The 27,578-nt window shown below is 49.2% G+C and overlaps 5 protein-coding genes across 5 annotated transcripts; 2 read left to right on the top strand and 3 right to left on the bottom strand.

Annotated features, from left to right (window-relative positions):
• Positions 1-168: 168 nt before the first annotated feature.
• BP5553_08281 (uncharacterized protein) lies at positions 169-3,149 on the bottom strand (the record flags this gene model as incomplete). Its single annotated transcript, XM_032016904.1, has 7 exons — positions 169-823; positions 984-1,077; positions 1,267-1,362; positions 1,539-2,055; positions 2,117-2,699; positions 2,755-2,788; positions 2,897-3,149. 7 exons carry the CDS (start codon positions 3,147-3,149, stop codon positions 169-171), a joined length of 2,232 nt encoding a protein of 743 aa, XP_031867195.1.
• Positions 3,150-4,180: 1,031 nt separating this feature from the next.
• BP5553_08280 (Amine oxidase) lies at positions 4,181-6,431 on the bottom strand (the record flags this gene model as incomplete). The annotated part of the gene is made up of 3 exons (XM_032016903.1): positions 4,181-5,808; positions 5,859-6,066; positions 6,150-6,431. The coding sequence occupies 3 exons, from the start codon at positions 6,429-6,431 to the stop codon at positions 4,181-4,183; spliced, it is 2,118 nt and encodes a 705-aa protein (XP_031867194.1).
• Positions 6,432-18,308: 11,877 nt separating this feature from the next.
• Positions 18,309-19,784, top strand: BP5553_08279 (uncharacterized protein; the record flags this gene model as incomplete). Its single annotated transcript, XM_032016902.1, has 1 exon — positions 18,309-19,784. The coding sequence occupies one exon, from the start codon at positions 18,309-18,311 to the stop codon at positions 19,782-19,784; it is 1,476 nt and encodes a 491-aa protein (XP_031867193.1).
• Positions 19,785-23,054: 3,270 nt separating this feature from the next.
• On the bottom strand, positions 23,055-24,708 carry BP5553_08278 (Class II aaRS and biotin synthetase; the record flags this gene model as incomplete). The annotated part of the gene is made up of 3 exons (XM_032016901.1): positions 23,055-24,200; positions 24,261-24,381; positions 24,437-24,708. The coding sequence occupies 3 exons, from the start codon at positions 24,706-24,708 to the stop codon at positions 23,055-23,057; spliced, it is 1,539 nt and encodes a 512-aa protein (XP_031867192.1).
• A 1,329-nt stretch (positions 24,709-26,037) lies between these two features.
• On the top strand, positions 26,038-27,177 carry BP5553_08277 (Uncharacterized protein; the record flags this gene model as incomplete). Its single annotated transcript, XM_032016900.1, has 5 exons — positions 26,038-26,209; positions 26,268-26,384; positions 26,438-26,572; positions 26,631-26,681; positions 26,735-27,177. The coding sequence occupies 5 exons, from the start codon at positions 26,038-26,040 to the stop codon at positions 27,175-27,177; spliced, it is 918 nt and encodes a 305-aa protein (XP_031867191.1).
• Positions 27,178-27,578: the final 401 nt, after the last annotated feature.

Here is a 27,578-nt window from a genome sequence, read left to right as displayed (position 1 = left end):
CCTTACTCCTTCCGTCTTTATAAAGCCATACCCATCCCGTCTCTTGTCCTCAATCCATCAGTACGAAGGTACTCGAGTATATCTTGGACCAGGTAAAGAAATGTCTCAGCCTTTACTCCCGCCACCAGAGACACGTTAACTCCCTAAATTACTACGACATAGCATCCCTCAAAACCGTCTCCTCCTGCCAGTAGCGGCACCCGCAGCATGGTTAAACGCCATCATGGTCCAAATCCACTTGAGATGCTCCCAGGCCTGTTGCTTATACCTCTGCGGCGTTGCGAACCACCCAATCGCCCATAGCCCACCGACAAGTCCAGCGGCCGAAAATCGTCTTAAAACCTCATTCTTCACCATGTTAACCATAACACACAAGACAACCTCCAAAAATGCAAGGCCCCAGTACATCCCATGGTGGTACACAAACGCCACGTCCATCACATGGATCATGATATTCCCAACCACGCCCGCGATCCGCCATTGAAAGAAGAGCGCGCCGAGGAAAAGGGGTGGTGAGATGAATTGATCGAGGAGTTCGGGGCCTTGGCTGGGGATCATCCACGAGAACGGCGTAAAGGGTGTGATGACGGTGAGGAGGGCGCCCATGAGTAGGACGGAGGAGAGACGACGAATGGCCATTTCTCTGCTGGAGGGCAGCGCGGCCCAGGCGCGGGTCTCCCTTTCAGTGGCGCGTTGAACCATTTTGAGTGTATGTTCGCCGTCGCGTCGATTCGATGCCGTGCGTATAGGAGGTATGTGATGCGCGAGAGAGCTCGGTGGATAAACGCCAAGGGAGTTGCAAGCTTTTAAAGCATCTAAGGCTCTGTCGAGGGATTTAAAGGGGTGACTCAACGCGCACCAGATAGGGAGCGGTTATATTCGAAATTTCCACGGACCCCAACCTGGCAGCGGAAGACGCGTCGAAATGGGAAGCAGGCCTGGAACTAAGGATTCTAGGCTTTCTGTGGTAAGGTTAGACTTACGCACAGGCATTTCCAATACGAACATCGCTTACAGCCCTGTGGAGGACATATCTAGCCTTACGATGTAACACAACCGCCCACAGTGCTTGCCTGCCTATAGGTATCGTTGAAGTAGCTACTATTGGTACCTAGGATCAAAATTCCAGCAAATAACGGGGACAAGCACCGTGTTGGCTTTGGAGCACATGTTTACCCGTATATCAATGATACCGCCCCTCGACCTAGACCCCCTGCGCTCACTCTGCGTTATGTTATCATTGACTGGGGCTGTGTACCAACATACCAACAAGATCCTCCTGTGGCAGCCCTCGGAGGAGCGTTTCACCTTGACAATGATCCAATGGTGTGTTAATACTTTTTAAGCTGTCCAACAGTCCAACTGCAGCATTACAGCCTCGTTGACTACATGTTAGCGTTTCAAAGTCCAGCCCTCGATGTACACTGCCTCGATTTGAAAAAAAGATGCAATCCGATTCTATTCTACGCTCCTAATTAATGCAAAATATCTATCCACGAATCTATATTACAGTTACATCTTCGCCTTCAGATGCTTACTCCTCGCTAATCGGGATGCAACAAGAAGGCAAAATCCCACAGCTAACGACACTCCCCCAAAGAGCTGTGCATACAGATATCCACCATTACGTAGCTGGATCAGCTGTCCAGAAATAGGTGGCCCGATAAGCACAGCAAAACTGACTATTGTGAACACTTGTCCCATTCTAGTCCCTGCTTTCCTCAAATCCGTCGTCAAGCTGCTCAATGTGGCTGGGAACAGGCCTTGAATAGCCGCCCCGCCGATTCCATAGGCCACGGTCCACGCATACAATCCTGCTCGATTCGAAACAGCAATCCAACAAAGACAACACATAGATGTGATGAAGACGGCCGTAATGAGGGTGTTCAGAGGGCCGAAAAATCGGTCAGCTAAATGGTTAGGCAGGACTCGTCCAAGGACTCCGACGCCGTTCAAGATGATGATGATGTTAATGCTTTCAGAGTAAGGTACGCCAATGATGTCTCGTGCGAAGGATCCCAGGTAATAGAATGCAAAATACACTCCCATGAAAGTCTACACTCCAAATCAGCGGCCATGATCCAGGCACGGTACATACATATCTCATTTGACTTACGAAGAACATCCCAATGGCAAACAGCACATACGGCAACTCCTTGAACGACGCCCAATCCACCAACGCACCCGTTTTCCTTGGCGGCACCCGAGTCTTGATGCCTATATCACAGACTAGCAAACATGCAAGCTGTATGAATGCCAGGGCTCTCATGGTCCAGGGAAATCCAACCTTTGGCAGGAGTTGTTGCACCATTATAGGGAATACGATGCCTCCCGTTGCACTGCCCGCCGCACCTATTCCAATAGCTAAACTTCGCTTCTTGCTAAAATACGTGCTCAAAGTACTCAATGCGGGGCAGAACAAGAAGCCATTCCCAAGACCACAGCAGACGCCTTGCGCAAGAAATAGCTGCCAGTATGTTGTAGAGAGAGATGCCATGAATAGGCCAAAGACGCCTAGGATCGAGCCGGTGACGAAAACGGGACGGAAATATCCTGCATCCGTAAGGCGTCCGGTAAAAGTGCCGACGAAAAAGAGGAGAAATACCTGCATGGAACCTACCCACGATATGTCTGATGGTGGGCGGTCAAGCGCAGTCACGTAGTAGGTTTGAAAGACACCGAAAGAGTTGATGAAGCCCCTAGAACGGGTATTAGCGTCAAGAAGTAAATCCGCTGAAGTTAGAGATAGCATACCATGTATTCATAATGACCAAATGGCTCAAGAAAACTATCGATTGTATTAGCGCATGGTTCATAGATATATCCAAATATAAATCGTTTTAGGATCTCAAATATATGGCTTGACTTGGAATGAGATATTGTTTTGAGAACTCACCCTGCCACCATGCAAGCAATCCTCCATCAGGTGGCGGCCCCGGGTCTTTCCAGCTACTTTTAGTACTCGACCTCGTCATGGGCCCCTCCTTCATAGCTATCGTCCCATTGCCTCCCGCCGGGTACGCCTCGATATCATCTACTCCTGTTTCGTCCGTGTCATCCGGAACCGAATGTGTTGATGAGGTTTCGATATCCTTGTCAATTGTATCTGCAGAGGAATTGCTCATCTGATTCGGAGCCTTTTCTGGCATAATGCCGTCTGTCGCATCCCGGCCGAGATTCATCCCATCTATTAAGTCCCCTTCTTGTGTATTGTTCTACGGAGCTGGTCGGACGGTGGAATTGAACCTAAGGAAAAAAAGTGCAGAGTGGGGTCACTCGGGAATTGCAGATTCACAGATGCGCTATATCCGGGGCCGTCTGAAATAGTAATGTCACGCTGGACGACGTTCCGTTCTGCCTTGGTTATATTTCCAAAGTCGAGGAGATGAAGAGACAGACGGTAGGAACTAGAACTGTGGGGAGGAAGAGTCTGGCCTTATAAGAATAGAGAGAATCTGGATGACTCTCTTCTCGCCCCAATTCTTTAAAGCCAAAAGGGGTAATATTGCCGGTTGCAAAACGGCGCTATGGTACATCTCTAAAAACTACAAGGTATCGTGACTGCCGATCAAGACGGAGACTGGCCGGGGCCCATAGTTGCTTGGAGCTGTTCTGAGTCTATGACACATTATGCTGGTATGGAGTCTTGAGTGGTGGAGCAGGAGTGTTGCCAAACGGGGTTTGTGAAGGGCGTAAATGATTAGCCGATTAGTAATTGGTGATTAGTATGTAGCGAAAGTCCTTTGGCCCTTTTTAATGCACATGCTTTGTACGGATTCCTACTGCGGAGTACATATGGACGGTACATGTACCAGCACTCGGTACAAATAAGAGGTTGATCAGTGGAAACTCGGGAAGTCGGCAACGGCGACTAGGAAGTGGTGTCTTGGTACAATTGGCAGTTGGTGGCGTTGTGGTTAGCTCCTCGTAGACGGAAGCCGGGAAATCTCTGTCTGGTTCGTATCGTACCTAGGCACAGTAAACAAGCCGAGCGACAACGGAGCAGCCACAGGGGTCCTGTTTGCTTGTATTTGTATGAGAGGGTTAGTACCTAGTTACCAACTACCTAGAAGGTACAATACGAGATGCAATAGATTTGGTGGTTTAACAAGTCGCCGCATAATGCGGGAGGGTGCTTTATTTTATAGATGTATCTTTATAAGTGACGGCATCTCTTTCATTACAATTTACGACTCTCCTTGACACAGCAAACCTCGCCACTCTTTCCAATAACCGCTTCGCCGACCTCCTGCTGGTGACTTACACTGGCCAATACGCTCTTATTGAAAGTCTGCACACTAGGTGGAACATCCAAGGCCGGGTTCTTCTCAAAGAAATTGACAGGTTTAAGTGACACCTTGATGATCTCGCAAGGCATTACGGGGAAATCCTCGATTCGCGGAACGTGGTTGATGCCAAATTGAACCCAAACGACAATATCTTCATCCTTCACGTTATCCTTTCGATCAGCCCAGCTACGGACTCCCGTGCCGCCACGAGATTGGTTGGTGTATTTTCCCCCTGCATATAGCTCACCGTCTTGATACGATGTCACATATATATTATGGTCGGCGAATTCGGCGCGCTTGAAGTGGAAGCTGTCTTTGTCTGCCAGCATCTTTTGAAATGGTGGCGCCATGATCTTATAAGCAACAGGTTTGCCATTAACCGGGTTGGTGACCGCCGAATTCTGGATCTTGAACGTTCGATTCACATCGTAATCAAGGTCGTATCCGCCGGAAGTAGTGACGGGAGTCTCGGAGACAGTATATCCAACTCCGTGGGGGTTGAAATCGTCTCGTGGCATTGGGTGTGCTTCTTCGTAAACCACGCGGTTCAATGACCCATCAAGCATGGGATCCACGCGAAGGGAGAATATGTGTTGATGGTGGACAGCGAGAACCCCAGGATGGACGACAGTTCCCCAGGGAACTGAAATGCCCTCATCAATAGGTTGAGTAGATAGGATGCCAGTGGCGCGAACTTCATACATGACTTCGCCAGCCTGGCTGAATATGAATGCGAGGATATATTCATAGTTCGCGACAGTGATGATGGATTGCAAGACCAATTCTCTGTTTCTCACAATCGCAGCACGGCCAGTTCGGTAATTTGTGTGCTTCCACCCAATGCCGTTGTCTTGCTCATGGATGCAGACGACATTAGGCATGTTGAGAGGCTCGCCTTTATCGTCATTCAGGATCGCTGAGAGGTAATGGATAGATCCAAGACAATCGCATCCGAGCTCCAAGTTATTGGCCATGATGCCCGCACCGGCATCGCCAAGGTCGAATGCTGCCTTCTTATGGAATGGGTGACGAGGATCGGCATAGGGGATATTCATATCTGATAAGGAGAGCCTGTAAAAGAGAGGACGGCCGGCATAATGCACATCATAGAGCACCATCCCTTCCCGTTGATTAAATCCAACTTTGAATGTCCATTTCTGCCACGCGATCTCGTGGCCTTGCTCACTAAAATTGGAAACTTGAAAAGATGTGCCCTCTGGCTGGGTCACGTTTAAGGGTTTCAAGTCCTTCCGGAGATCCTGGGCCTCTGGAATATATTCATTGGGTTGCTGAACTTTATAAGGCGATGGTTCCTTGATCGATGCATCAACCCCGGTTGGTAGGAAATCGATCCTAGTAACCTTCATAGTTGCTGGGTCGACAACAGGCGATATACTGAGTGGCATAGCATAATGGTTGCTATCCGCCTCGGATGGGTTGTTCGGGTCTCGAACATAAAGAAAGCATTGGAACAAACGCTTGGCATCTGTAAATAGGTCGTCATTGATCCCATCAGATCCTATAAATCATTAGCAAAAGTCGTTCTTAGGTGGGAGAGGCGTAGATTACCATAAATCCACGGGTCGCTGATGACCACGGCCCCCTCTGGGAGTTGAAGCTTAGCAATCTCGGCTTTTACACCTTCGTCTGCCAATGCTATCTTCTCTATCGTGAGTATCTCCTCTCCGTCTATATTGCTGTGAACATTTGGACCAAGCCGAACATTGGTCTCCACTTTTCCGTTGCTCAGGTTCACAATTGCTTCGTGAAGTTTATCCTAAATCCAGGGCGTTAGACAGATGTGCATACAACATAAAGGGAAAATATTGTGTTCCGAGGTCCAGCACAGTAGCCGCTTACAGTGTTTCGAAGGTAGTACACTACAAAACTTCGCCGCTCAATTATCGGAGTTGGCTGTCCATTGTGTTCGGCGGCCAAAAATGGAACGAGATCGGCTTTGTTTGGTTCTTGAAGTGTGATAACCTTGAACTGAATATTAGTATTTGCGGGCCATAACGCTCTGATTAGGCGTGCGCTCTCGGTGATTTCACTGGCAGTCAACGGGCCAAGTGGGTGCTGTTGAATTCCCTTCTTGGCACCAACGAGGGGCAACGAGGTCGAGATTTGCTCGAGGGACGCCATTGCAATGCCTTAGTTTGCAAGCAATTTCAGTACCACGAAAGTGAGTGTGGAGGAAACAGAATGAACGGCACTAAGGACTAATAAATATACTATAAAAGGATTTCAGGATCCATTGGGATGTGTACTTGTACTTGTATAGCGGGTGTTCCCCGCGCATAGCATAGGCTTTTCCAAAAGGAGGAAGGCGGGAAAATAAAAGTGCGGAAATAGAAGCGCAGTAAAAAAATAGGAACTCCTGTCTCGGGCTGTTATCGGTCCTCGTAAAAATAGCAGCTGATAACCTTACTCGTAACATGACAATCAACGACCAGGACAGCCAAGACATGGTGGGAAAACTACTTGCATGCGTTGGCATGAAGATAAAATATCTCGCTAAGATTGAGAATCTCGTGGATGGCCCGGTGCAAAACCACGGGTTTGCTTGAAGCAGAGAAGGAGGTTGATGTCGATGTTGAGTTGATGTTGAGAATGAAGGTTCGGAAATGAGATCTGGCTTGCCCAATCAGTGCTAGCTTCGGCAGTAATCTTTAACCTCTAATGTTTTGTTGCTATATCTCTCCCAGGCAATATAAAGGGGCCTCCCATAATGGTTATTACGGCGTTGTACTTGCATTATACAAGTAATTCTCTTATCTCTCCCCCGGTTGTAAAGCCGACATATCAGTGCAAGGGTTTCATCTAGGGCCTCGACCTTCAACCCAAGAACAATCACCCCCCCCCTTTACTTCGATCAGCCTAGTCGTTCTCGAACCATCGTAACATCTATCGATCTAGCTAAGTTGGTGTGGCCACGGAAACATTCACGGCAGCTGAGCTACCTGTCCTTGACTTGCGACGCAACCCCAGCTCTCCGGCTCGAACACATCGCCACGTTTCTGATGCTACAAAAACATAAGACGCCGAATACGAATTCGAGGAGACCAGTGACCCAGCGATTTAGGCAAAAGCTAAGTAAATGCCAATTTGATATAAGTATCGAAACGATGAAGACGGATCCAGATCAAGGCCAACGGCTAGCTTTAAATCTTAAATTAGTGGTTCGTGGGTCAGCTACCAATTGCTTTTGACTGCAAATCCCTAAATTTCGCCATCTAATAGGAAAGGTTTGCTGTGTTTTAGATACGGAAGCTTACAATTTTCTCGTAAATATTACAACCCGGGTATAGAATGAGTACGGTATAAGAGCGATCTAGAAAATACATCTTGACCTTTCAGCCCGGGAGAGAGAAATGGCTTTGCTACTATCCCCGTGCTATTCTCTAGTTGTTTGGTGCACTATATTCAAGTTATTTCTCCTCTAGAGTCTTCAACTTCGTTCGATTCTTAGTCTATATTCTTTCTATTAGTAAAATGCCGCCGAGTGCGGGATTTTCTTCGTGCCCTTCCTGGATTTCTTGAGAATATTCTTCCTTTTTCAGCTCCGTTCGTTGGCTACATCACGGCCGTTCAGTCACGTCACCCAAACATTTCCACGCCTAGCTCGTAGTTTTAGAGCATCCCAGGTAATCTAACTACACCTTATTACCTTTGCTATCAAGGGCGCTGTGTTTACCAATTATGTATATCAATTTCCTTAGAGGGGCCGTCAAATTTGGCGCTCTATAAGCAAAGTCGAACGGGCTTAAGGAGGCTTCCCAAAACTCGAGTGTTGGCTTCAGCTATAGTTCCTTAATAAATGCCAATATGATGAGTTTATTTCGTATCGGCGGTGTACTCAAGGATTCCTATCAAATCTAAAGTGTTTCCTACACATCCACGGGGAGTAAATCGTGCGTATGGAGAATAGAAAGAGGTAGGAGCTTCGAAGTTGTCTTGCTTTTACCCTTCCCCCGCTATTTCTTCGTCTCTGGATCGAACTGAAATCCATAACACTCTTACTCCCGCGTCCTGTCAACTCAAGATACATGAGGTAAGCGTTACCAGAACCCAGTTACGTAGAAGGGGCTTTTCCCTAGGCCGAAGTAGCAATGCCAACCTATGCCAAAAACTGTCCTTCCTAAGCAATGGCTGGAAATAAATGCAAAACTACTTAATTGTAATGGCTCATAAATCAACACTTCAAGCAGATGCAGGTACTACATTATGTATAGCATTGTTATTGATCTCCCCTGATACAAAACAAAACAACTGCGAGTCCTAGGTCCAACGTCGCTAAGCCCCGAAATTAATATTGTATCGTATGTCGGTCAAACTCTGTGCAATTCCATTGTTTCTGGATCTCACCAACTTCATCTTTGAATTGCAATTGTTTTAAATGCCCCAAAGTCTAGAACTGGCCTCATCCTTCCACTATCTCATGCAGTGGCCAATGGAGTCGAGATACTCCCATCCTTTAGTCTGGTCATATTCTCATATTCTAGCTAGGACAGCTCATTTCTAGCGATCCGCGCCTCTCATAACACTGATTCGTCTTTCGAAAGCTTCCATTATATGTCTTTGCTTCTTGTTATAATATAACCCAGGCATATATGTCCTCTCTATTATCGACTTTTATTATCCCTTGAGTCATTCTTCGGAGCTCTTCATTGGGCATACATATTAGCCTACAACTTTACCAATATAAGGATACACTATTCTTCTAACCAGGTTTTCCAATATCGTGATTTCCCCCCTCTTTTCAGAAAATGAGGGTAGTGGATGCTAGATTATAGCGCTATCGAGGCCTTATCCAGGCATCTCGAGGATCCTCGAACCGTAAGATGGGCTTACACTCGAGGGAGTTGGCGCAGTGAAACACTTTATAGCCAACGAAGAGGACGGGTTAGTCACTATCTTCATTATTTGTCAATTGTAGAGCTAACGACAAGAGAAAGCGACTAGCTATATACTGGTTGAACGTGAAGGCAAGTGGAAGGGTTTTGATTTTCGAGGTTGCCATTTATCTTGTGTATTCGAGGTTTACGAGTTGGCGATTCACACATCTACGAGAAGTACATTGGAAATTGGGGGTAGAATCAAAACCTCGAGCGAAAAGTGGTCTTGATCACCATAATCTGCTAGTTAGAGATTACCTCCTGTCTGTTTCGGGGTGTCATTGTGGCTAGTCCGGCGTCAATAAAGCATCCTAGGTCCATATTATACTAATGTAGATATTATAGGTTCAATCTGTATAGTAAATAGGGGATAATAGACCATCTATTTATAGATTAAAAGAAGCTACAAAACACTTACATATTCCACAATCATAAATCAAGCAAGTGCGATGAAGCAAAAATGATTGCTTATGCTCTAGTACTCATATTGCCATCGGCGATGTAAACACACATTGAAAACCAAGAGATAAATAGCCAAGGCCAGGAACATAAGTTAACCACATGAAACTATCGTATGGGGTGCGAAGCACTGTACGTCGTATAACGGGCATATTCAGCTGTGCCACCTGAAGGATCCATCCATTCGATCGACGCATCCAGGCCAGGATTTTATCTACCCCGGGCCTGCCCAGACACCCCATCCACATGGGCATATTTTTGCTACTTCAGGATTGTTTTTACACCTCGTAGTTCCTTCCCTGATAGGCCACGTCGTATGCACATAGCGCGGGATGATGGGACATAATAAGCCCTCGTCTCACGTCAGGCATGCAAAATACCAGTACAATGTTCCTACGGACATGGTTAGGAGCCTATGCACAGCGCACTTTCGTAATATTGTGAATTTGGCACGTCACCCTCTTCAGACTGGCGATATTTTGCTCGTGACGGAGCCTTGGAAAGAAAAGTCAAAGAGCTTTTGCGCATTTTCGGAGCTGAAGGAGAAAGCTGAACCCGGCTTGGCTATTATGCCATGGGCGACACCTCTCAGCTTGAGTAAATCTCGGAGGGCGCAACGTGGCGCTCTCGTGCGTTTGCGCCTTGTATCATTTAAGGTTAATTCAATAAGCTTCCGCTTTGGCACTCGTTTAGTGGAGGAATGCTGAGATGATTGGTCATACGAATGCGAATGGTAGGCTCCATGGAACTAAAATAGCTAGACAATAAAATGATTGCGCCGCTTTAATAAAATTACCTCTATGTAAAAAAGTAATCATGGAGAAACAGATAAAGTGCTATTTGAGGTATTCTGTATGGCATAGAAAGTAGCGGATCGGTGGCCTCGAATGCCCCCCTTAGTGTAGGCAGATAACCAGGTACCCATTTCTTGTACTCGATACACTTAACTCTAGCTATAGGCAACGAAATAGTGTTTCACTAGGCAGACAAGTGGGAATAGGTTCCTCCCTTATACAATCACAGCCTAGATCACTGTTGATGCCTTGCTACGAGCAAGACTAATAGCATTGCCATTCTCATCCCCACCGTCCCCATTCTTGGGAGAATCCATGTCAACCTCGTGGGTTCTTGCTCCCAACTCAACTTGGTAGTTCTTTCGTACATTTGGTACAGAAATAAACCCATCGTCAGGCGAATCAAACAGTAAACTTCATAAACTTGACAGGGTATTTCTACCCTAATGATCTAAGCAAGGCGGCGAAGAACGAAAGGATGGGAGCCTTGCCATCCCTGCCACTGTGGTTATGTCCAACCTTAAAACTTCGAGATTTGAACGACAGAAGAAGAGTAGACTTCAAATAAACGTTACATACGCTAAAACCCAAGCTACCAGAGACAAACGTCGTCGGCAATCTGCTCAGAGAGGCCTAGGTCATGGATGATGGCGGTCCCCGGAAAACAAAATGAAGACAAAGACGTGGAACGAGATGACGAGCGATTGCGCCAAGTTAAGCTTGTTAGTCAATTGTTGGGTAAATGATGTCTTGGAGATATTTTCCCTTGCGCACGTAGGGGAGGGGAGGGGGCCCCGGAGTGGCGGGGTTGTGTGCCACTTCCTGCTGTGCCCATTTGCGCCTCTCGACTAACGCACGAATGATTCAGACTAATAATCATATTTTGAGGACTAATAATCAGATTTTGGGGTAGACTTGGCCAATAATGAGCTTGAATAAACCCGATCTAGCGGTCTGCGGCGCTGCGGAATGTTCGGAACCATCTCGTTGGTAAAAAAAGAAAGAGAGCTTGGTTGGGGAAGGCTAGAGGAAAGGAGATGGCTGCACTCAACGCATCGAAAGTAGCTACGAAGTACGTAGGCTACGTACAGATTGCCCGTTGTAGAACCTCGCCCAGCACCACCGCCTCAGCGTAGCAACTTCTGGGCATTCGCAATTACCTAAAGGGGTGGTGGCGTGCTCCTATCCCATAAGGAATATGTACGAAGTAGTACTACGTACTCTGTACGAAATACACAATCTGGATAGATGAAGAAAAGGAAAAACAAAAGAGGCATTCTGTTCGTTGGGATAAGATTCTAATCCCACACCCCACCACATATCCGCTTCCAAGAGTACCAAGAGCACACCAATACGGAGGATGTGGCTGCTTTCGTTGGAGCTGCCGTGCTCACGTCGAGGAATATGCACGGCATTAGCCATCTTGGGTGTCTCTCCGTATCGAGCCATTATTCATAACGAGTGTTCCAGCTCGCGCTGCCACTACTCAGCCGCGGCCGTTACTCCGCAGGAGTTAGTTAGAGCTCCAGCACCCCGTACGTACTGTACCTAGATACCTATGTATAGCGGCCCGTTCTATTGCTCCAATTCCTCTTGGGCTGATCGTGCTTGCGCATCATATACTCTGTATATCAGCAGTACGGGCGATCATGATTCTGGCGATAGCAGCCGCTTCCTGCTGACACGCCCCCCAGTTCTAGTCAGCTTGAGCAAGCCAGCCAAGTCCCAATTCCCAATTCCCATGGTTAAGGCGGTTGCAACAGCTCTGGGTTGTCTGTGCCCGTTTAGGTTGGCGAATGAGACCGAGCGGTCTCCGTCGGCTTCCGAATTGAAATAAGCATAAATGAAAGACAGTCACACAGGGAGGATCGGCCAGCAACCAGCATGGCTTTTGACCAGAGCCAAGCTTCGTGGCCCTGTCCAGCCCTCAGAGGGTTGTTGGGCCCCCTGAGACTCCCAGAATACAGAATAATACGGAGCAAATCATCCAGATGATCCGTCATACCAGATGCCCTGGCCCCCGGCGGCAGGTTGCAACGGTTCAGAGCCAGCGATTCGTAATTGTCAGACACTCTTTTCCGTTGCCGGGGCATTCTCGACCCACGACCGCCGGTGAGCAGATGGGGCTTTCGTCGTGTGTCGTGTTCTTTACGGCGTCTGGAAGCTGATGACGGAGTATTGAGTGACCTATCGACCGCTCATATCTGACCGCTTTGTGCTCCGGAGCGCGGGGCCGGTGATTCGCAGCGTGGCAGGTATGAATGAATAATGAATACCTAATTCATAATGTGGCGTTAGCGGCGTCAAATGAATTTACGATAGATAGCAGCTGCTGGGCCGGGGGGTCGAAACCCTAGCGGACTCAATCGTAGGCCAAGCTTCCTGGGACGAAATTGCTTATGATCTTATCCCCCTTGCTCTCCCGCCGGATTGTCAGATGAAGGGGGCGGCGGAGGGCTGCCAAGCCGACTTTTGAGTTGATCGACATTTTGAGTTGAGTAGCCGTTGCAAGATGTGTACGTACAGGCGACAGCAGCGTGGAGGTAGGGTACTTCCGGCGTAGGTCCTGCCTGGGCCAGCTTGGCCAAGTAAGCAGGTGGCAAGCGAAGCCTCGATAAGTCGAGAAGCCCGGCAAGACTTACTTCGTACGCAGTTGAGAGACCGTGGCTGGACTTCGATGCTGATGATGACGCGGCGAGGGGGAACTAGCAGTTTGACTACAGAGTACCTTCGTACGGTGCGCTCCACTCGACGCTGACTCTCTGAAATGCGAGAGTCGCCGAGTCCATTCGCCAGACCGGATGCCGCGACTCCGCCCTCTCCCAAGTACCCGCTTTGCAAGACAAAGGAGAGCCTGCGGACTTGTCGGATTCGGATTCCTCTAACTTATAAACCAGGATTGGTCTTAGCCATGGCATCAGCATCAGCATCAGCATCAGTAGTGGGCTCGGCCATCTCGGATCGTTGGGACGAGTGCCATTCGTAAGTCGCAGCGGCACCGCGAGCTTATGAAGTCCGGATAGCCTTACGGGGAGAGGGCCTGGGCCTGGGCCGCAGCCACTTCACATGGCGTTGGGTCGATAGCGCACGGAGTGGATAGTATGTATTAGTAGTAGTAGTTAATTTTATCATTATACGAGTTTAATGTGGGATAGGTCGTCGTGTTCTGAAGTTAGAGCGCTTTCTTTGGACGACTCAAGCTTATACGATGTACTGGGCTTGGGCTTGGGGATGGGGATGGGGATGGCCTCGTACGGTATTACCACGGGATTACCATACGCAGTACGTACTCCGTCCAAGGTTACAACTGCGAAGTAACGGCATCTCCCTCTTTCCTACGATCTACGTCTCTACGTAGTAGTATTTGCAAAGAGGTAATTTGAGAGGGTAAACCCCGTCGGTGCACCGAAAGGGCGCATATGTCCAGACTCAAGGGCTCAGGCTCGGGAGGCGTGCAACTGCACAGGTTTTAGACACGCGCAGCAGAGGAGCAATACCAGCCCCAGCCACTGTGGCGCACGGCGCAACCTTTGCCTCGATCATAAATGCAGCTGAGCAGCAGATATCTTTCTCCGTGGGGCCACTACGCACAGGTATATTATATGTTCATGTGCTCCATTTGCGGGTATGCTCCGGATGTTGGCATGATTGAGCGTAGTTGGGATGTTGTTTTAGAGCCCACCCGCAAGGGACATGGACATGACCGGTACGCAATATGTAATATGTAACTTAATTGCAAAATAGAGAAGTTTTAGATTAAAGCGAAACGCCAGGGCCGGGTCACCAGCGCCGGACTTAAAAAACATGCTTAAACTTGTCCATCCCGCCACGCTGCATTGTGGCTTCGCTTAGCCCGTGCCAAGCAGCGCCGCCGTTTTTTCTTCTTTTCCTTCCTTTTTGCGGGCGGCTGGCTTATCGGAGAAGAAGAGTAATGTGTTTGTGTTTGTGTTTTGTGTTTGTGCTTGTGTTTGTGTCTGCTATGTGTGATACCGTAGCTTGGGCTTAGGCTTGGGCTGGTCCGATCTACGGAGTATGATCACTCCCTCAGGAGTCAGGAGTCCAGGAGGCACAGTGCACCACGAGCTTACGGCATAGGATGATGGGAAGAGCAGAGGACTGCACCCTGTCGCACAAAAACTTTCTTTAACCTTTGGGTGTAGCGAGAAGCTTGGCTTGAGGACTCAAGGATTTGGGATCAATTCAAATACTTCGTAATGTTTGAAGTACGCCGTACAGTACCACTTCGTACGTATAAAGTGCTCCATCTGTACGTAGTCTGCCGGGAATTGATCCCTAATCACGTAACTGGTCGTCAGTTGCGAGTCTGAGGTAAGCCCCGCAACGATGTTGGTGCTTGTTTCCCAAGCCTATTTCCGGTATAGTGTTCTCATTAGCCATCTCACATTAATGTTGAGAGTTGAAACGTTGCCCTTAAACGGGACCTTCCTTTCTTGCAGCATCTCACATGCCACAGCGCCATCCCAAGAGGCCTAGCGATACGAAGTACCTATGTACAAAATACCGAGTTGCTTATTGAGTCTTGTGTACTTCGTACGCCATTACGAAAGTATACGGCATTTTCCGCCCGTATGTTTTGAAACCTTGAGTACGCAGGATGTTACAAACACTCCAAAACCTCATTCGACATGCCGCTAGTGGGGGTTTGCCGGCCTATTTGGTTGGCGGTCTCTGGTCGACGACTCAGGCCGGGTTCCAGTCTGAGAAAAGGACACGACAACACTTGCCGGGCTCGACGATCCCACTCCCTACGAGTACTGGACATATCATGCTCAAGCGGCGATCTTATACTGTCGATATGACCGTTCTTTATTTCTCGGCTCCGACTACCCAACACAAGCAAGTGATAGCTTGATTGACCGGGATGGCGGGGCGGGCGAGCGGCATTTGCCAGTGGGCAGGCGGAATTGATTTCAATAAAAAACCTAGAATCCAAACTACTTCGTCAGACTGCAGCTACTTTTATCCAGGCAGTTTAGCAAGCCCGAGTAGCGATAGCACAGCCGCCGGCGGACAAAGAGCGAGTTATTAGCTCGCCCCGAGAGTGAACCATGGTGTTGGAACTACGGAATTAGAATGCTGACTGCGCAAGGTGTTGCGGTTGGCGTGCTGTGTCATGATTAGCTGAGCCAAGCTGTTCGTGAGGGCGCCAGTGGAGCACGGTACTATTATTATTATTATTATATTACTGCTTCGTACGTAGCATAAATATCTCGTACGTAGTTCCTAGTCCGTATGAAGCACTTACGTAGGAGCCTCCGAGAGAGCCGCTGTTGGATATATTTTTGGCCGCGGCCAGTTTTCTCTGACTGATGGCGGAGGGCAGTGGAGGCGCGGTGCCCTGCTGGCGGTGTCGCAGTCTCGTAGTCTCGCCGGTGAAGCCAAGTTCCGTCCAACACGTCAATAAGTTGCTCGCCAAGTACTTGCTCTTTCGTGATTCTGGGTGCCTTATGGGATGTGTGTTCTCACTGCTAAGGCCCTCGATGCTTCTAACTTCGAGTGAGCTCATATTCCGGGACCGAAACACCCTCCTGAAGCCGGATCTGAATCATAATCCTTGATCCTGATCCTCATCAAGCCTCCTGCCGCACTGACGACTGGTCATCCATCACGGGGCGGTGCGCTTGTGGGATGGGCTGGGCGCGGCTTTCGAAGCGGAGCGGATGATGGGAGGGAGGAAGAGATAATACGTAAAGTACGAGTGCCTTATTTATGAACGGTGTCCTCTGTAATAATGCCAATGCGATGCCAATGATGCCAATGGTGCCAATAATGCCAATAATGCCAATAGCAATGCCAATACGGAGTAGTACAAAGTATATACCACGCCACACCATGCCATATCCGCTTTGCGACCACACGACCACTTAGCCTCTTGCAGTCGAGATACCAATCACCGGCGCCTAACAAATGCCTAAATAGGATAGAAACCACCACTCGATAATCATAATAATAAGCCTCGTACTTTGCGCAGGATCAAACAAAACCAGAAGTGGTGGGGGACGCGTTGGTGGGGGCTGTATCAGCGGGGGGCGTCTAGTTGAGGTCGAGTACTGCGTATGTCCTGTCGCAGCAGCATGGCATAATAATACTCGCAGTGGACTCTGGAGCCAACGGTAAACGCCAACAGCAGGTCGACGGGGGCAGTGGCGGCCTCAGAACGGGCACGAAGTATGCCGTGGCTGGCGCAAGACGAAGGGCTGTCCTCTTGCCATGCTATTAGTACTTCGTAGGTATGATGTTGCCATCCCTTAGGTACCTTAATTATTATTTATTACAGGCAAGGCAGCCTTGTCAGCAAGTCACCAACTCCTCAAGTCACCAACTCACCAACCTACCTTGACCTACCTTGACCTACCTAGGCAGTTTAGGATTCTACTTCGCGCTCTAGTACTTGCTGAGGTACATGTGCTCGTACATGTGCAGTACCAACAAGCAATCCCAATCCCAATCCAATCCCAATCCCAATCCCACACGCTCTTCAGCACCCCACGGCGGCGTCCCTCAGCACCCCGAGCGGCACTCTCCAGCAAATCGTCGCGGCTTGGCCCCCTACGAAGTATAAATTAGTAATTCCCAGGCATCTTGGGGCCTTCTAGAGACACACCGGCCCTCCTGCCTCGCTACCCCTGCCCCGCCAAACCTAATCTAATGACTTTTTCCAACAACGGGTCCAGGATCCAAGGACGCCGGCTTGCACCTTGTTGAAGATTCTCTGTCCGAGTGCCGAGTACACGAACCACCACTGGACGGGCTTCTTACGAGTAGTAGTAGTGCTGGTTGTACTACTTCTACCCGGTATCCCTCTGTCTCGGATCTCTGGACTTCCTGCCCACTTCTTCTGCACCACGACCAGCTATAAACGGCTCTCGATATCTTCGTCTGTCCGTCTTTCACAAGACATACCTCGACTCGACTCGACTCGACGTATTAGTATTGCAGATGAGGATTTGAACACGGAAGCTATTTAGCCAGTCACCGCCAGCCTCGCCCGTCAAGCTGTTCCTTTCTCTGGTCCAGTGACAGATATTCGACTTGCACCATACCGATCTCGCCTGTCCGCCCAACCGACCACGGTGATATCTCGACCTCGCGGAGCACTAGTAACAAACACCGCCAGAATAGCTCACAAGAAGCGCCCCGAACAAGTACGTACGTGCATTTCCTTTTTGTCATTTATTCAATTGAGTTCCGCAATCTGCACGATCTGCGCAACACATAGCCAAATCCATGGGCAAAGGCGAAAATGCAAAGGCCGCGGAAATGATGCTCGAGGCTGAGGCAGCGAAGGAGAAGCCGCCCTTGCGTCACTGTCGCAGGGCATCACCAGCAACTTTGTGTCTCCAAACCCTCCACCTCCAAGTATTCTGCCGCTTCGGCCATAGTCATACCGACGTTGCAATATATATGGATATTGTATTCTGGATCGGCGGTCTTGGTGGGGTCAAATGGAGAGTTTGGGAGCCCCAGAAGCCGCGCGTGTGAAGAGAGCTTAGTCCGAGCTCCCCTTCTGTCACACTGTGCTTCACCCGGTCTCATATTATTTATTCGCGAGCACCATCTTTCAGTTCCCACCTGCAACCCTTCCTAATATCCCCAACTCATGCCCGACTCTGTAGCTAATATCCTTTTGAAGCAACCCTAATTACATCAACCGCCAGGCGTCTCAGCGTCTCGATTGCACCTGCCGATGCCAGGTTGACTTGGTCCCGCCTTCGCGACTCCTTGAACATCTCGCCGAACATAGGGATAGCAACTGCCATCGCCTACCCTATCGCGCACAGTTGAACTGGGCCTTCGAGGAAAGAAAGGGAATCTGCTATTTAACATCACCGTAAGAATACAGCGTCATCATGAACGACACCTACCACGGCCACGTTCGGACGCCGGCAGATGCGATCAAGCTCTTTGAAGCTTGCCGGCTAGGTCTACTGCCTCGGGTTCAGCGAAGATTGTCAGAAAAGGAGAGACAGTCCATCAAGTCAGGATCTGTTTTTGTCTGGGATGAGCGAGAAGCAGGGATGAGGAGATGGACCGATGGGAAGTCGTGGAGTGCGAGCAGAGTATCCGGAAGCTTTCTCACATATCGAGAGATGGAAGGCAAGAGAGGTGGAGGTTCTTACGCTACGACACCTCGACGACAACCAGGAAAGACTCCAGATAGTGGCAGAGGTAGTGACGAAGATCAGGAGATGGATGGTGATGGGCCGGATGGATACAGATATAAGCCGGACGGATTGATGAAGCAATCATTCAGCATCACCACCTCAACAGGGCAGCATCTACACCTCATCAGCTACTACTCTCGACCGCACCCCAATTCACCAGAGCTCCCCACCCCAACGACCGATCCAGCACTCCGTCACATTGTCCCAGTCAAGGGCATGTACCCAGAGTCAACGGTTCATGAAGCCCAAGGACCGCCCGTCACTCGAGCACCGATGCATAGCCCATACATGCAGCCACCCCACCCGCAACAGATGCAAGCCCATTCTCCAGGACCACGACCCCAACAATACCCCCCCTATCAAGGTTCACAAGGCTATCCGTGGCCTCCATCTCCCGCCTTGACACCCCCTTTCAACCACTACGCGGGCGGCTCGATGTACAATTCCACACTTCCACCTCCCCCCACTGGATCCGCTCATACATCACCATACCCCCAACATAACTCCCACCCAGCAAATGGATTCCCACCAAATCGTGCGAATCCTCGCCCTCAGCAAACGGCATATGACCGACCACCACCGCCTATGCCAGAATCCTCCCTACCGCCCCCTCCACAGCACCGAGGGATGGGCACACCTACAACAACAGCACAGAACACATTGCCAGTCTACGCACCCAACCCCAGCCCTCGCGTCGCCCAGGCAAGGTTGGTTGCCGAACAACAAGCACAAATTGCTCAAGGAGCCTTACAAGCTGCTCGCATGATAGACCCTCGTATCACCGGAGAGCAAGTTCAACTACCGCCGGTGCAAGTCAATGGTGCTCCACGGGCTTCAACTCCGCCGCAGCCCCAGTCAACCTCTCAATCTAATACACCGTCGTCTATCCATGGCCGGCCGCCGTCTCCAAGAGACACTACACCGAAGACACGGGTCATATCACAAGCACAGACTATCCCAAGCATCTCGAGCTTAGTCCACGCTACAGACTCAGTGAGTGTTATGTCGGACAACAAGAGCAACAGCAGCCGCGCTGGTAGCAAGAGCCCTAGGGAAGCTGGCGACTCTCAAAGACCAAAAGATATTCCACATGACAAGTTGAATATCATTGGCGAAGATAAGAGAGCGATTCGGGTCCTAGACCGCAAATTCTGCATCTAAGGGCGCCTTCACCTGCCTTGCAACGGCTAAAGCACTTTGGGGCTGGAACCTAGCAAATGTGGGCAAATTGATATACAAGCCTTAGCCCAAATTATTTCGTGGATGTTTGGCGTACGATAGGGGAGCATTAAAAAAGGAGTCAGGTGTTTACCATGCTTCTTAGCTATTGACGGGAACTTTATGTGATCATATCCTTTTACCGTCTTTTTATCATTTGTGGAGTTTCTGTTTTTCCTGTACACGTAATTGCATTTCCATTTTGGAACGGCTCGGGGTGGATGGTATACCAGTATAAAGGGGGCTGGCGGTTTTTGGGGCATTGCGTTTGGCGTTTTACGGGATTTGGCATTTTTCTTTTGGTTGTTGGCTGTGTCAAAAAGAGGTAGTTAACCGTGCTTTCTGCTGAGGAAGGATGACAAAACTGGCTATATTCTTAGATGAGTGCGCACCCAGTGCAGTGCCGTCCGAATCAGATCATTAGTAGCAATAATAGCAGCAATTGCAATCTAATTTGACGTCGAGTCGCTCCTACACACTTTGTTTCTTCACTCCTATGTGCTAAGGTGACGATGCGAGGTGTGCTGAGCGTTTAGCGATATCCTCAGGTAGATTGAGTATACACCAACAGCTCCATCATCCAAGGTACGTACATACTTGACGATATACGGCACAGCGAACAAGCAATCCGGGATCCGATCCTACTGCCCCACAAGCGAATCTGATATGCTTATTGTCGTGTAGGATTTCCTCCCATCGCATGGTGTTTCATAGTTGAACAGCCCCTTCCATGCATCAATCATCGCATCATCAGAAACACACTCACACAACCTCAGTCAGACACAGAACAGGACGCCAATGATATCCACCTCTCCGTACGGTAGTCTTTCCTATTCGACTGTACGAAGCGCAGCTAGGGCTACATCCAAATCCCGGACGCTGCTCTACTACCACCCCTCCACTCGTAAAATGTTGGTGGCGAAAGCAAGAGAAAGAGAGAGAGAGAGACAGACAAGGTACCGGTAGATTCCAACGTAAGCCTCGCCTCCCCGTTCGATGAGCCTACGGGGTGGTGGTAGCCAGTCAGCCTCCTGCCTGTCTGAGCTCGCCATATTACGGTGTATATGTACCAACAATAGCAGACATCATCCATGGCTGACTGACTGACCTACCTATATAGGGAGTACGTAGTAATTGGTATGCAGAGTCCTCAGCAACAACACCCGTGCATCAAATCATTGCTTGCTGCGAACCCAGGTATGCCGAAGAAAGGCCTCATATCATGTTGGTCTAATTGCGGACAACTTACTCAGAGGAGATGGCACTCCGGACAACATAACATAACATAATATACCTTAACATAACATCAGCTCAGCACAGCTTAGCACAGCACAGCCCGAAGATAGCTTCCTGCGCACCTCCTTGGTAAGCACTGAAGAAGAGGGTTCGGGTTGCAGATTGGGTGACTCGTCTGCAGATTCGTACTACCGAGTAGGTGCTGCCGGCTTGATGCTTTGTTACTTGTGCTTGTGCTTGTGCATGTATGTGCTTGTGCTTGTGTTCCTGAGTTGGTTGGTTGGTGTGGGCTGGAATGGGATGGATAGCCCGTCCCGGAGGCCCAGTGATTGACGTATCTAAGGTTCTTACATTGTACTCCGTATTTCATCCCTACGCCATAGCTGATCCCACAGCCGTAGGATGATATCTGGCCCCAAGATGCTGTACGCACATTGTGAAACCACCCTTTTCCTTTCCTTTCTTTGCCTTTCCCTTCATTCACTCGTGATACGCCGTAAATACACGCGCGCAGATGGCCCGCCCACCCGTGTTGGCTGGGGCTGTACAAAAGCGCCCCGGCACAAAATAGATTAATAGTTGCCCTGCCGCGGAGCATTTCGTTAAGCATGCGGATGGCTTGCAGCGGGTAAGCCGGCTCGACTTATGCTGGGCTGGTGGCGCCGCTGGTCTGCCGCGAGCCTTATTTACTATCTGTCCGTTTGCCTGTCTGGCTGCTCTCTGCCGGCCGTTCTGTTGGAATATACCGAGTAGTGAGTGGCTATAACTTCTTCGTGTACAGACGGAGTAATCTCTGCCAGATCGCATTCGTACTGTCCAACACTCCGTAAAGCAATTGAAAAATCTTTTTTGGCGAACGAGATGCAGGTGTGTCGTGCATTGCATGGCGTCGTACGCGGTTAAGAGAAGTTGGTAAAAAGGGGGTCCCTTGATAAACGATATTCTTACTCAAAAATGGGCGCGGAAGGAATTCCTTCCGCGGGTCTCAGATCAGAGAGAGTCACTTGTTTGCTGGCTCCGTAACTCGTACTCTCAAGTGCTCCAAATTCCAACAAAACCGGTGGCACTCAAAGTCAGGTACGGAGGCAAGGGAGTATGGCAGATCTCGCACCAACCGGTGCACTGCCGATGTAACCCCTCCACTGCTGATCGCCGAAGAATGCACGGCACTCACTGATTTGCACCGCTTTGTACGACGAATCTACATGCGCAGGAGGAGAGTACAAGTATCCTGCTGCATGAGCCTTGGAGAATGTTATGCTTATATTGGGGGGCGCAGGCACTTCAATCCCTCCCCTGGGGTCCAAAGTTCGGATGTTGGGGCCGTTTTGATAGTGCCAGTTCTACAGCAAATATACACAGTTCTTGGAAGCAAATTTCATGTAATTTGTGGTATCGTATCTATACACATATATTATGTACATACTACCTAGGTAGGTTACGACGTTGGTTTCGACAAGTGGCAATTGTTGGCTGGAGGTGTAGTTATCCAAGCTCTCAGTGACTGAGGTATTGATTGACGCACAAGGCCCGAAGTCGGGCCTTGCTGAAGGTACGAGTACAGCCAGCTTGTTTCGGGCTTAGGCCTAGACCCAGGCTCAGGCTCAAATTCAGGTACAGGTACCGTCGTGTTGCTGGGCCAAGAAGAGCGGGATGTGAGCATAACACAATTGTCAAGTCTCAATAGCCAACGAGGCACCAACGCAGGTACATGTACAGGTTGGTTTGCCATCGAGTGTTGGCTACGGGGAAAGCTGGTTGCATTCCGCTGGCGGTTGGCGTTCCACATGATGACATGGTAGTATGTAGGAATCAATCCGCATTAGTAGAGGGCTATTTCACGGTGCGTACTCGACCACATGATGCTGGTGACAAGTCTACCACCAGCTGGAGGTAATCAGTCTCTCGGTGGATAGGGAGGCGGCTCCTAATATGGCCATCGCAACTGATCAGTCCCAGGCTATTATCGCAAGGTATCTAGCACTCGCAGCGGCCCACCCATCTTGGAAATGGAACTATTTCCCTGATATTCTGGACGCCTGCCAGATATCCCAATAGGCGATCAAAACCCAAGCCAAACCCCCCATGCGGCACACTACCCCAACGTCGTAGGTCAACATACCACTTCAGTTCGCCTAGCTGCTCATCCGATATCGAGGACAGCGGGCCAGGGGGGATCAGTCCGTTGGACTGCATCGACACAAGAAGCTGCTCCACACGGTACTCACGCATGGAACCCCCGACAACCTCACATACCTCAGGTAGCAGCAGATCAAAGCATTCGACAGTTTCAGCGGTATCGTTGTTGTTCGCTGCTGGTAGCATGTAGAACGGCTTGATGGATCTCGGATAGTGAGTGACGAAAACAGGTGAACCCTCTACACCAACTTTGTCGGCGATATACCGTTCATGCTCGGCCTGCAACCCCGAGCCCCATTCCGGCTTATGGTCGAATTTCCGTTTGCTCGATTGCAGAAGGCGTATTGCTTCCGTATAGGTAATACGAGGCCATGGACCACTCAGTATACCCTCCCACCGTCTTCGTAAATTTTCAGGCCGCTTTTCGTCCGGGTGAGGGTTATTGGGGTCTTTGCTGGCCAGTATTTCTCGCCCAACTCGGGAAGAAAGAAGTGGCCTGGTCATGCATTGGATCAGCTTTTCAGCAGCATCCATGACGACGTTCATATCCTCAACGAAACTCATCTCGATTTCTAGCATATAGAACTCACTTAGATGACGTGCCGTGTCACTCTTTTCGGCTCTAAACGTTGGGGAAAGTGTCCATACATTACCAACCGATTGTGCCAGAGCCTCAAGATGCAGCTGACTAGAGACTGTCAAATATTTCGGAGATCTGAAAAATGACCCATCGTCATTTTCACCCACTGGCGCCTTATGCGTACTCCCAACATTGAAGACTTCGCCTGCCCCTTCGCAGTCTGAGGATGTAATAATTGGGGTGTGCGTCTGCGTATATCCATCTCTGCTAAGCGCAAGTGTAATCTCTGCTATGCAGGCTGACCGAAATCGAAGCAGCGTGGAGTTGAACGGAAGCCGTGTTCGCAGGTGCGGAATGGTTCGCAGGTACTCGGGGGTCTGGTATTTCTTTTGCAGTGGAAATGTCTAGTGATCGCTTTTTCAGTATGTCTGTCTAGCACCTCCCCGCAAACGAATCTTACATACAGTGGGATCGGCCGCTCCAATAACATCGACTCCCGTTACATGAAGTTCATGGCTTTGTGCCTTGGGGTTGGGCGATGGCTTCCACGCACCGGAGAGGCGAACGGCCGTTCCAGCTGTCAGGCTGTCAAAATGAAATCAGTAACTTGCTTCTGGCCGGGGTAAAATGAGTGTCGGACCTCTGAGCTTGCTCTGGTGTTAGGAGAGCCTGCAAGGGCTCGAGGCTGGATCCATCTCCAATTGAAGCAAAAGACCGCTGCTTCTGGTTCCTAATCGACCTAACAAATCCATTGATGACAACGTCCTCGGCATCTGCCGGTCCCTTATCAAGTATATGTGCAATTGGTACCGGCAACTGAAGCTGTTGCCGGGACGAGGAGAAGGGGCGGTTGCTGGCCCGGCAAACAGCCTGCCTCACGCATCGAGACAACTGCGGCCGAATTGTCGCCATTGCTATCCGCTCTAGGCAAATCTACGAAAGAGTGTCAATGGCAATGGCAATGGCACCAACACGCTCCTCGTCTGCTAATATATGCCAATGCCAATATCGATGTTGGTGGAGTGCAGGAGGGAGTGGTGGATGCCGTAGGAGTGAGTTGGTCGAGGGAGTTTATTATGCACTGTAAACAAAGTTTTGCGATTAGACGCGACAACCACTGCCTCGGTACATACGAGCTGTACGAATGCTCGTACTCGCACGGCACCAGCCACAGGCACAAGTGGCGCCGTTACGCGAGCCGCCACTATCAGCGAGCTTTTGGCTTCGTTACTAAGGTTCCTCCATAATCTAAATCTCCATAATCTCAAATAAACCTCTCTCTTTTTGCGTTATATTTTATGGTTGTGTTTGCAAGCTTTCAACAACGCCATAGTGTCACAGAATGCATTACATTGCATTGCATGTCCCTATAGACAACAAATTACAAAGTATATTGGACGCAATTGGCTGCTGGGAAGTTGCATTCTTTCTTGTATCCTCCTGCTGGTTAACCTAACCTATCGGTGAATATGGATTTGCGTACGATCGCGCTGGATGTGGAATGCCGACATTCATCTCAATGGAATAAGGAATTCTCTCCCTCCGCTGTGGAACGCCTAGATGCTGCCCGCGGCCGCCGACTGCCCCAGGCCGCTCAGGTAACACTCCCTTGGACACTTCGCACTCTGGCTCCCACCGCCGCCCACCACTCTCTCAGCCACTATCAGTGGCTACCGTGCTCGGGGTCCTTTTCCTGCTGAGCGAGTGCAAAAGGCCGAGTTATCTCGGCAATCTCAGTACAACCCCTTCCTCCCTGTCCCTTGCAAGTGACTTCTTGGGGCCCGGGATGCTACCTCGTAACCCAGCCTTCATTTCAATGTGGTGCTACGACGATTATTTATTTGCTACCGGATCAGAAAGTTGGGACGTTGTCAGATCTCGTCCGAGAGGGAAAATGGACCCAGCAATGAGGCATATCCCGCCGCCAACTATCTTGATACGCCTGTGATCCAACAGCCCACTAGGTTCGGAGCATAAATGCTTGTCTCAGATCTAGTATTTGTACATCCGCTTCTGTCTAGCTAGGGGTCAAGGGATATTGTTGATCGGTTCTGGCTGATCATTTTTCTGGCCTTCTTTTCTTTATCTTGTCCTATATAACTCAGACCCCTGTTCATGTTGCTCATTAAGCTAATCTATAGATGTCATTTGAAGTGAACCTTCCGGTTCTAGTAGATTTCGATTTGGCTTAAACAAGTCAACATCCCTACTGTGCTTCAATCATATATACCACGGGACAAGATGCCGCCTTCAAGACCAAAGCCTTCAGAAATAGCAGCCGAGGCCAAGAAGACATACATTCCCTACATTCGGCATAATTTTAGTTCTCAATGGCCTCCCACCTCGTTCCTATGCCACTCAGAGTCGTTAATAGCTCCACCTTCCATACATCCAGGCCGGCAAGTCCATTTTGGTGAGTGAGAAATCCAAATAAGGCTTTTTATCTATCGTAGACTAATTCATCTATATAGCTTTCTATGAGCGAGATCCTGTTGATCTTGCCCTAGAATGGGCACCTTCAGAACCAGTTCAAATTCCTGTGATAATGCCCGCAAATGACAAAAGACCAGGTGGCGACTGGGAAGCTGGTAGGAACCTTCGCGAGCGAGCTTCAGGTTTTAATATAGCTAACGCAGGATAGGTGTTATGTCTCTTGAGGAGTGTCTCTGTAGGCGGAGTAATCTATTTGCCACGCTTACTACACCTGCTCTTGGAAACTCCGCCGCCTCAAACTATCCCATTCCATCAAAAGCAGGAATATTCTCAGAGAGAGTTGGTTGGTGGCTACCATCGTGTGGCAAACTAGGATTACATTTCAGCTAACTTCTATATAGTGGTGTTTCGGAACGGCCCTTCTCAATACGAACCATGGCAAGAATACAAAGGTGTGGTTAAATGCCCCAATACCCTTTGCCCGGATACCGAATAACAACATTAGCTCTGCCTATAATCTCGGTTTGTCCTGTTAAACGTCCGAAACTGGACAGCTCCGGAAAGAAGTACTCATTCAAACAAGAAAGGGAACTTATGCGGGATAATATTCTGACGGCGTTACGGATTGCTGTTTACTACGGATATCCCAATCTCTGCATCGGCAGCTTTGGCTTAGGGCCTGGCTTTAGAAACCCACCTGAGGAAGTGGCCTTGATGTGGAGAGATGCATTCTTAAAGGACCCCGAGTTTCAAAATCACTTCGAGGACGTGGTCTTCGCATTCGAGAACCCTGAAGATCTTGGGGAGGTAGCATCCTCCTCCAAGTCTGGATTAAAACCATCCTCCTCCAGAAGCTCGGCTTCCAAGAACTCGACGGTGTCAGATCTGGAAATTTTTAAGCAGGTGTTCAAGCCAATGAATATCCATGGGGCTTTCAAAGAAGGATGATTTTCATTTCTCCAGGGTCATTAGAGTTTCAAAAGCAGGGAGGCCATCTTGGGATTGGGTTATAAGGCGCCAAGGTTTCGGCGGTCTAGACAAAAGTTAAATGGGTGGGAGTCTTGCCGGTAAGATACTAGAATATGTTGGGCGCACTAAACAAAAGCAAGTGATCCTCATTTTTTGACCTAATAAATAATAATTCGTTTTCTCCAAGAAGCAAAAGCCATATTCATTTATTAGAGAGCAGTGCTGTGAGGGGATTAAACTTACCGGTTCCTAGCCAAACTCACCATGTTCCATCCCAACCCCCATCTAACTATTCATCACACACCCACCTTAATCCAGCACCGTCCATATCATTCGATCTCCTATGTAGAAATCCTGTCACCCCTATCGTTAAAAATTAC

The sequence above is a fragment of the Venustampulla echinocandica genome (assembly GCF_003357145.1).
Source record: "Venustampulla echinocandica strain BP 5553 chromosome Unknown scaffold_7, whole genome shotgun sequence".
Lineage (NCBI taxonomy): Eukaryota > Fungi > Ascomycota > Leotiomycetes > Helotiales > Pleuroascaceae > Venustampulla > Venustampulla echinocandica.
Note: the sequence above shows the minus strand (reverse complement) of the source record. Positions and strands in the feature narration are given on the sequence as shown.